Below are 7,978 nucleotides of genomic sequence, written 5' to 3'. Positions count from 1 at the left end.
TCAAAGCACAATTTGCAATGAAGTAAATAGGAGCTGCTATGTAAATTACCAGACCAGCTCTGTGTCTCTTGTTCAAGGGCTTTCCCCTACCCACAAGATAATAGCTCTGTGTATGTGTGTCTGTCTGTGTGTGGTGATTAATATGTCTGATTTGAATTTTCAACTTACTCCAAGGGCCACAATTTTGTTCATTGTTGTTCTTTTATTTTTAAATTATCGCAAGCCATTAGAGTGTTCAGTTATGAACATAACAGATAAAGAAGCTGAAATTGTCTGTCCCCAGCATTCTCATCTTTGAGCTCTTTTTGATTCACAGCCAGGCGAGACATCTATAGAATTTGTTGGGACCAAAAAAAAAAAGAAAGAGAAATGAGTAGCAGCTCAATAGTAAGATGGGGATTTAAACTACAAAGGCAATATTTTTAGAAGTCTTAGTCTAAAGGAATGTTTAAAACAGAGTCAATACTCCATTAAGAGTAGATTTGGGGACTTCAGTGGAAAATCAGCTTACTCTTGACTGTGGCTTACTTAGCATGACTTTTCAAGATGTTTCTTTCTAACACCATTGGTTTTCCTCACTGCACAAAAATTTCTAAAATGTGTATGAACTTCCATCCCTCAGGTTTTCTTTTACCAATTTTGGCTGTGTATATGTATTACCTCCTATTTCACTGATAAAATGGATTTTGATATTTATTAATAGGAAAGTAGAAAACAGAACTGTCTCTTCTCAGATTGTGATTAGTACATTTAAACTGACCATTAATCCATAAGGTATATGAAATTCATTCATTCAATCAATAAATATTTATTTTATGCCAGGTACTATTGTAGGCACTAGGGATATGGCAATCAACAAAGCAGACAAAGTTCCATCTCTCATGGAGCTTACATTCTAGTTTGGGGAAACAAACAATAAACAAATAAATAAGTAAAAAATCTAGTGTAAGAGAGGGTGAAATGCTATGGAAAAAAGGCAAGCCAAGAAAGCAAATAGGGTTTGGTGGGGCGGGGCAGGGAGGTGGTTAACTAAGGTAGACGGTGACATTTGAGCAAGGGCCTAAAGGAAATGAGGGAGCAAGCCAGGTGGATATCTGGGAAAGAACATTCCAGACCGAGGAAACAGTATGTGCAGAAGCCCTGAGGTGGGAACATGCTTGTGACGTCTGAGAAGGAATATGTCACAGAGTATGCATATACCTATAACAGACATTTCCTAAGCCTCATATCTCAAGACATCACGCGGCCAGGACTTGAGAAAGTCCTTGCCACCGTCCTTGACTTGGGTTAATAACAGGTCTACGGCAGTGATGACCCTGGTTCTGGGTCCATCACTGCCACCATCTCCAACCTCCAGCATGTTGAATCTAACACTTTGGGATCAGTCCCCGGGTAGGCTGTAGTTCCTATCCAGCAATACCAAAACCTGGAATGAGGGATCTGACATCCATTCAACCATCAACATTCCCATTAAATTAGCCATGAGAACTAGTGGTTCAGTTAGTGAACCCAAAGGACTGAGGGGGTCAAAGCTGAAGTCTGATTTCTCTCACAGGGTATGCACATCACACAGAATGCACACATCCCAGAGATATAAACCATTGGTTTGATGAGAAATTGTGACTAAAGTCAAGTAAACAAACCAGGCTTGTACCTTGCTTGAAATAAAACTAATATATGAAAGTCTGGATTCTTTTTTAAAAACCTAAACTGGATATTTATAAAAAAATATTTATCCCACACCATTTTTAAATAGCAAGTTTTCTCCAGATTCATGGCCAAAAGTCAAGCATACCTCCTCTGAAAGACAAATACTAAAGCACAAAGTAAAAACAAGCACATGGTAGTTAGAAATTTTACCACTGAATACACAGAATATAATGTACACTTGGTCTCTTTAACTTGGCACGCTCAACCCAAAATAAGTGAGCTCACAATCAAAAATTATAGAAATACTGTTAATTATGAGACTCTTACAATAATAGCAGCAAATGACATTGTTTTCTTCATAATTATCACATCTGAAACTATAAAACCATTGCTCCAACCACTGTTTTTAAACCATTTCTTGGCTCATGTGAAAACGGACTTCCCTATTAACATTTCTACTTTGGCTCTGTTCAGAGTGAGTAAGAGAAATCTAAAGTGTGATTCATCTTTAGTAAACCTATTTTTCCCATCAGAAAATAAAACCATTTTTTTAACCAAAGATCAAATCTTTCCATTTTTTAAATTTATTTTTTGCTGTTGCTCTTTATAAAATTCTCTAGCTCTATCATTTTCAAATCCAATCCAGTAACTTGGATTAAAGAACTCTGTGTGCCAAGAGGCGAGCAATGCAGCCCATGTGCCAGCATAAACTCAAAAGTTCTTTGTCACCCAAGTACTAGTGAGTTTGACCTTCTTTGGATTAATTATATTCGTGGAATAGAAGCCCATTTCAAAGTCAACTGAAGTACAATATTTTCTGTCTGGAATCATAGGATTCCCCTCCCCACATCACAAAAAAAATTAAAGACCTCTTTCTATACATAAAAGTGGGAGGCAGAACACTGTACATTTCATTACAAGCTAAAGTACACCAAAACAGGAAAATGGTGGAAGTTAAGAGGCTCTCAAATTTTATAGCACCTTACCCCTGGGTAGTGGGTTTAAATTTGTGTTACAATATTTTTTCTCTTCTTGGAGCATTGCCCAGTTTATCTTTTTTTTTTTAATTTTTATGTATTTACTTGAGAGAGGGTGAGAGAGAGAGAGACAGAGAGAGCACAGAGGGAGAGGGAGAAGCAGACTCCCAGCTGAACAGAGAGCCTGATGCAGGACTTGATCCCAGGACCCTGAGATCATGACCTGAGTTGAAGGCAGATGCTTAACCCACTGAGCCACCCAGGAATCCTCAGTTTAATCTTTATACATTACTTATACAGCAATAATAATAGTAGCTAATATCATTTGTCAGATATGGTACTAGTGCCATGGACAAGCAGGGGGGAAAAAAAAAAGACAAACTTGGGCCATGCCCTGATGGAGATTATAGTATAGGGACAAACAATCATGATCGCGACCTCCATTTTATAGTTGAAAAGTAGAGTCTTAGAAAGTCAGTGACTCTCCTAAGGCCAACTAGAAATGAGACTTGAACCAAATCTATTTTATCTCCTTCTAAAACCTAGACTCCTCTAACATCTGAGTAAACTGAAGCACTGAACAAATTGTAAAGGCAGCAGTAAAGCTGTTCTTCAAGGTCCCCAGGCATAGCCAGTTGACCCCAACTAGAAGCAGAAAAATATCCATGGTCATGACAAGATCAGGTCTTACAGGGTCAGGCATTGCAGGGTATCTTGAGAACTTTGATGCTGTCTTAAAAGACACACTCCAAAATACTTCTCCATGTCAATAGACCTCCAGCTGAACCCACAGAGTTCTGGAGCTCTAGCCCTAAGGCATATAAAGTCACTGTAAAGGAACTCTCGCCATGTCTCCTTCTCCCTGCTGTCTTCTGGCAATCTTCCACCAGATGTTGGCCACCCCCTCAGTACATTGGCAAGAGTCATGTGATTCCCTTCTATTCTCCTCCTCCAGAAGGAGTTTCTTGGGACTCATCCCCCACGCCCTAATGAATACCAACCCCCTTTTCACAGTATCAGCACTGCTCTGGATGCGCTTTCAGTGTCCCACTTCAGATTTCCACGCAGACAACAAAGAAACCAACCAGGCAAGCCTGAAATACAGCAAACAGAAATCCCCCTATATGATTGGACTAGAATGATCTGCTAAAGAAGTAACTCTTCAGAATATTCAAATGATTTTGACATCAAGTGGCTTCATTTCCTGACACATTCTTCCTTGGTATGGGAGGACTATTCTATTCTTTTCAAATCCTATTGTGAATACTGCACTGAATTCCCATCACAGGGAGTAAGGAGAGCAAGACTGTTTGCTTCAAACTGCTTCGAAAAAATTCCATTGGTCAAAATGACTAAATATGACCAGAGTACATAAAAAAAATGTCTATATCTTTCTAAACTAAAACAGTATTAAATAGGAACTAAGTGGCTCATTTCATGAATGAGAGACAGTGTTTTAATGATTTTTAAAATGTATGAGTCTCCCTCCCCTCTCCCCCACTCTAACATATCCCCACCCTAAACCCCCACTTAACCAAAAGGAATGAGTTTCAAACCTTTCTTCTCCATCTAAAGAGTCCTTCCATATCACACTTCACTTGACCACAATGTTCAGGTGAGTGAGATAGGAGTGAAATGGAAAGCAGATTTCAAGGCTAACAGAATCCATGGGGTTTTTGTTTTGTTTTGTTTTGTTTTCTACTGTAACCTCTTAAGTCAATAAATACATGGTAAGTTGGAATTTGGGTCATGGCACTACAAGATAGAGCCTGCCACAGGAATATTCTTTAACTTCATTTCAGAGTCTCAAAATAAAGTTATTTGGTCTAGTCATTCTAGAAAAATTGGCAGTAAGAGCCTAATAAGAGCCCATAAAAGGAGCCCGTGGCCGGCTGAAGACGAGGCGGGTTTTTCCTATCCAGAGCAGTTGTGTTGAGCAGGTGAAGAGCTGCCAGCCGGCTCGCATCTGGATAGGCGTCCATGTCAGGAGCGGTATGCCGCAAAGTCGCGTGCTGGGGCATAGGGTTGGTAGTGCCTTCGGGTGGGCCCCGGCCTCCGGGGGGTCATATTCATGTAGTCACTCTGAAGGATCCTGCTCCTCTTATTCTTCATCTGCAGAAAAGAGAAGTGTCACTGTGAAGGGGGCCGGGGAACAGAGGGAGATGGAGTGGGAGGGGTTCTAAGACTTGTTGGGGGGAGAGGGGGCAACTACTCAGAACATAGACTGTCAAAGGAAGCCGAAAACACCTGAATTCATTGAGCACCTTGGACTAAGATAGTGCCTAATCAAACCTAACTACTTGGGACTTTTCTAAATTAACATGCAAAATATGAATCAAAGAAGGTATTTTAGTGTATCAAAGAAGGTATTTCAATGTACCCATGTTACCCTCAATGCAGTCATTTGATCTGAATTCCAAAAGCGTATCTAATTAATATATCCACTGTTGATATGTAAATACTCTTGAAGGCCCTTCCTCCTTTGAAAAGGTTAAGCATCCCCACTGCAATCTTCTTACAGCTGCCATTTGCTTAACAAGCTGTTTTTCCATCATTAATCCAAAAGGACCTTCAGCCCTCTAGAGTCTGAAATAATCATAAATTCATAGCCCCGGAGTCCAAATTAGTGGAGAGGTATAGTTCAAGATAACTAGTTACATTCCTATTCTCTTATGTCTATGTACATTTCCATAAAGACAATAGTGTCACTCAATCTCTGTTCCTGAGACTCAGCTCCTTCTGGATGAATTTCTTTTTTTTTTTTAATTTTTTTTATTATATTATGTTAGTCACCATACAGTACATCCCTGGTTTCTGATGTAAAGTTCGATGATTCATTAGTTGTGTATAACACCCAGTGCACCATGCAATATGTGCCCTCCCCACCACCCATCACCAGCCTATCCCATTCCCCCACCCCCTCCCCTCTGAAGCCCTCAGTTTGTTTCCCAGAGTCCATAGTCTCTCATGCTTCATTCCCCCTTCTGATTACCCCCCCTTCTTTATCCCTTTCTTCCTCTACCGATCTTTCTGGATGAACTTCTATCAGGGATGAGGGAAGTAGGGGCAATACTAAACCCAGAGCAAGAGTTATATGCACCATGAATCTTAACATAGTTTTGACTGGAGATGAAGAGCATCTTTTCTGAACCAATGTGATGGTAAAATTTACATGTTTGATAAAAGACCCATAAAAATTCTAAAAATAGCTACCCAGGTTTCTGAATTCAGAATTCCCTATTATGAAAAAGATATGTCTATTTCTGGGCACCTAGGCCTGATGCGTAAGTAGATACATGGCACATGAATGACATGAGCCCTTGAACAAGTGAGCAAGCGGCTTCTGCCCTGGCTTTATTTCCATGAACTCCTCCCTGAGCCTTGTCAAATGAGCATGAGCAAGTGTTAAAGAAAGGCTGGAAAACACTGGCCTCCACATTACTAAATCCAACTAACATGTTTTCAGTCCTCATCTTTTGAATTCTCAGCAGCATTCTCTATTAATGATTACTGTTGCCTTTTTGAAACACTCTTCCACTTTGCCTTCCATAAGATGGTACCATGCTGGTTTTCATTCTACCTGTTTGGCTACTCCTTCCCTGCCTCCTTTGCAAGTTCATCCTTCTCTAAGTAGCCATTCAGTGACACTGCTATATATACTGTTGCCCAAGACTTCCTAAGCCTCACCCTTGACACCGCCAGCTCCCTTACCCCTTGTCCCAGGGGACATTTGACAATGTCTGAAGGCATTTTGGGTTGTCACAACTGGGAAGAATGCTATGGCATCTAGTGGGTAGAGGCCAGAGATGCTCCTAAAAACCTCTGGTGACAGGGCAGCCCCCCGACAGCAAAGAATTACCCAGCCCAAAGTGTCGAGAGCACCAAGACTGAGAAATCCCGATCTATGGGGTCTGATCATGAAAAAGAATGGAATGAAAAGGAAGCAATGGATACAAAATATGGGACCAAATTTAGAATGAATATTGTTGGCTTGCTTGACCCTTCTTGCTCATCCCCAGAGATGACCAATTTTTTGAGCCTGGGAGACTGGAAAGAGGCTGTTCCATCCAAGATATAAGGTGGGACAGTAGGAGAAGTAGATTTGTAAGAGAAGATTACAAATTCAGCTTTGGTCATTTGGGATTTGAATGATGAATGGGTTATCCAGCTGAAACTAAGAAGAGGATAGCATTAAACAGACATAACTGGAAGATTCATTCAAGAGAGGTAGTCATGGAAACAAAGTGGGTGAGGAAAGTTGCTCTTCAAACATCTTGGCTCTACAGCCTTTCTATAAATAAAGACTAGAGCTCTCTTGGGCACAGGGTTATGGCAGGGCAGGAGTAAGAGCAAGGAGACCTCTGCCTCCAAAAAAATGTGGAAGGCTTCTGCTGATACCCTGGAAAGCACTTTAAAGCACTTTAGTACTTACTCTAGCTCTGAGGACTTCACTTGCCAGACTCCCAAATAGTAGTCTTTGCCTCCAGACACCCAAATACAACTATAGCTGGTAGAAAGGCCCCAATAATGAAGATGTCTTGAGTCTGAGGTTCTCTGGATTGCACAAAGACTCTGAAAGATCTGCTCAACCAGCTCCCATGCTTCCCCTCATGCTAGTTTCAGATAGTGGATTTAGTCCACTAAACTGTAAACACAACAGTGGAAATGACACATGCATGGCTGGGAACATGAATCCAGAACCCACAGGGTCCAAATGCACCTGCATGTATGTGTGGAGAGTACTCGCCTTATGTGTCTGTGTGACTGGGTCCTCTGTTCTGCCCCTTCACCATTCTGCTATGTCTGATAAAGATGTGTGATTTCAGGACCACTCCTCCCTTGCCCTTGCTCCACCCCCACCCTTACCGGCCTCTTTCCTGGAAGCAGCAGCAAGACACAATTCACTTAAACACACAGTCTTCAAGACCACAGTGGATTTAAAGGCAGATACCACTTATCCACACACTGTCCATATTCCCCACATTGTGCCTGATAGTGGAGAACACCATGTTTTCAAGAAGGCTCCTTTAGACTAAGAAAGAGAATAGGTTTAGCAGCTCAGCTGAGTGAGTGGAGGATTGAGTGATAGTAACAGGTGCTGTTCGGCAGCAGCCTGGCAGAGGGGAGCACTTTATTTACCCAAGTGTCAGCAAGAGGTCAAGAGCTGGGATAGAATGTGCAGCTGCTCCCAGAAACCCACTCAGCCTACAACTGCCTACGGTAGCACATCCCAAGCCCTCAGGAAGTTCCGGAGAATAGCAGCTCACACCAAGGCATAGTGCAGACCAGCCAAAAATAGGCTCCCAAAATAGGACCCAGGAAATGGCTAACCTCTAGGGATCCCTAATGGC

General features: G+C 41.5%; 1 protein-coding gene across 1 annotated transcript in view; it reads right to left on the bottom strand.

The window, feature by feature from the left end:
- Positions 1-201: 201 nt before the first annotated feature.
- CD28 (CD28 molecule) overlaps positions 202-7,978 on the bottom strand; it is a 31,361-nt gene continuing 23,584 nt past the window's right edge. Inside the window, exon 4 of the mRNA XM_026492138.4 lies at positions 202-4,739. Within this exon, the coding sequence (XP_026347923.3) occupies positions 4,611-4,739 (129 nt within the window). The 3' untranslated portion in view covers positions 202-4,610. The remainder of the gene's footprint in view (positions 4,740-7,978) is intronic.

The sequence above is a fragment of the Ursus arctos genome, unplaced genomic scaffold (assembly GCF_023065955.2).
Source record: "Ursus arctos isolate Adak ecotype North America unplaced genomic scaffold, UrsArc2.0 scaffold_1, whole genome shotgun sequence".
Taxonomy (NCBI): Eukaryota; Metazoa; Chordata; class Mammalia; order Carnivora; family Ursidae; genus Ursus; species Ursus arctos.
This window is presented reverse-complemented; position numbering and strand designations above follow the sequence as displayed.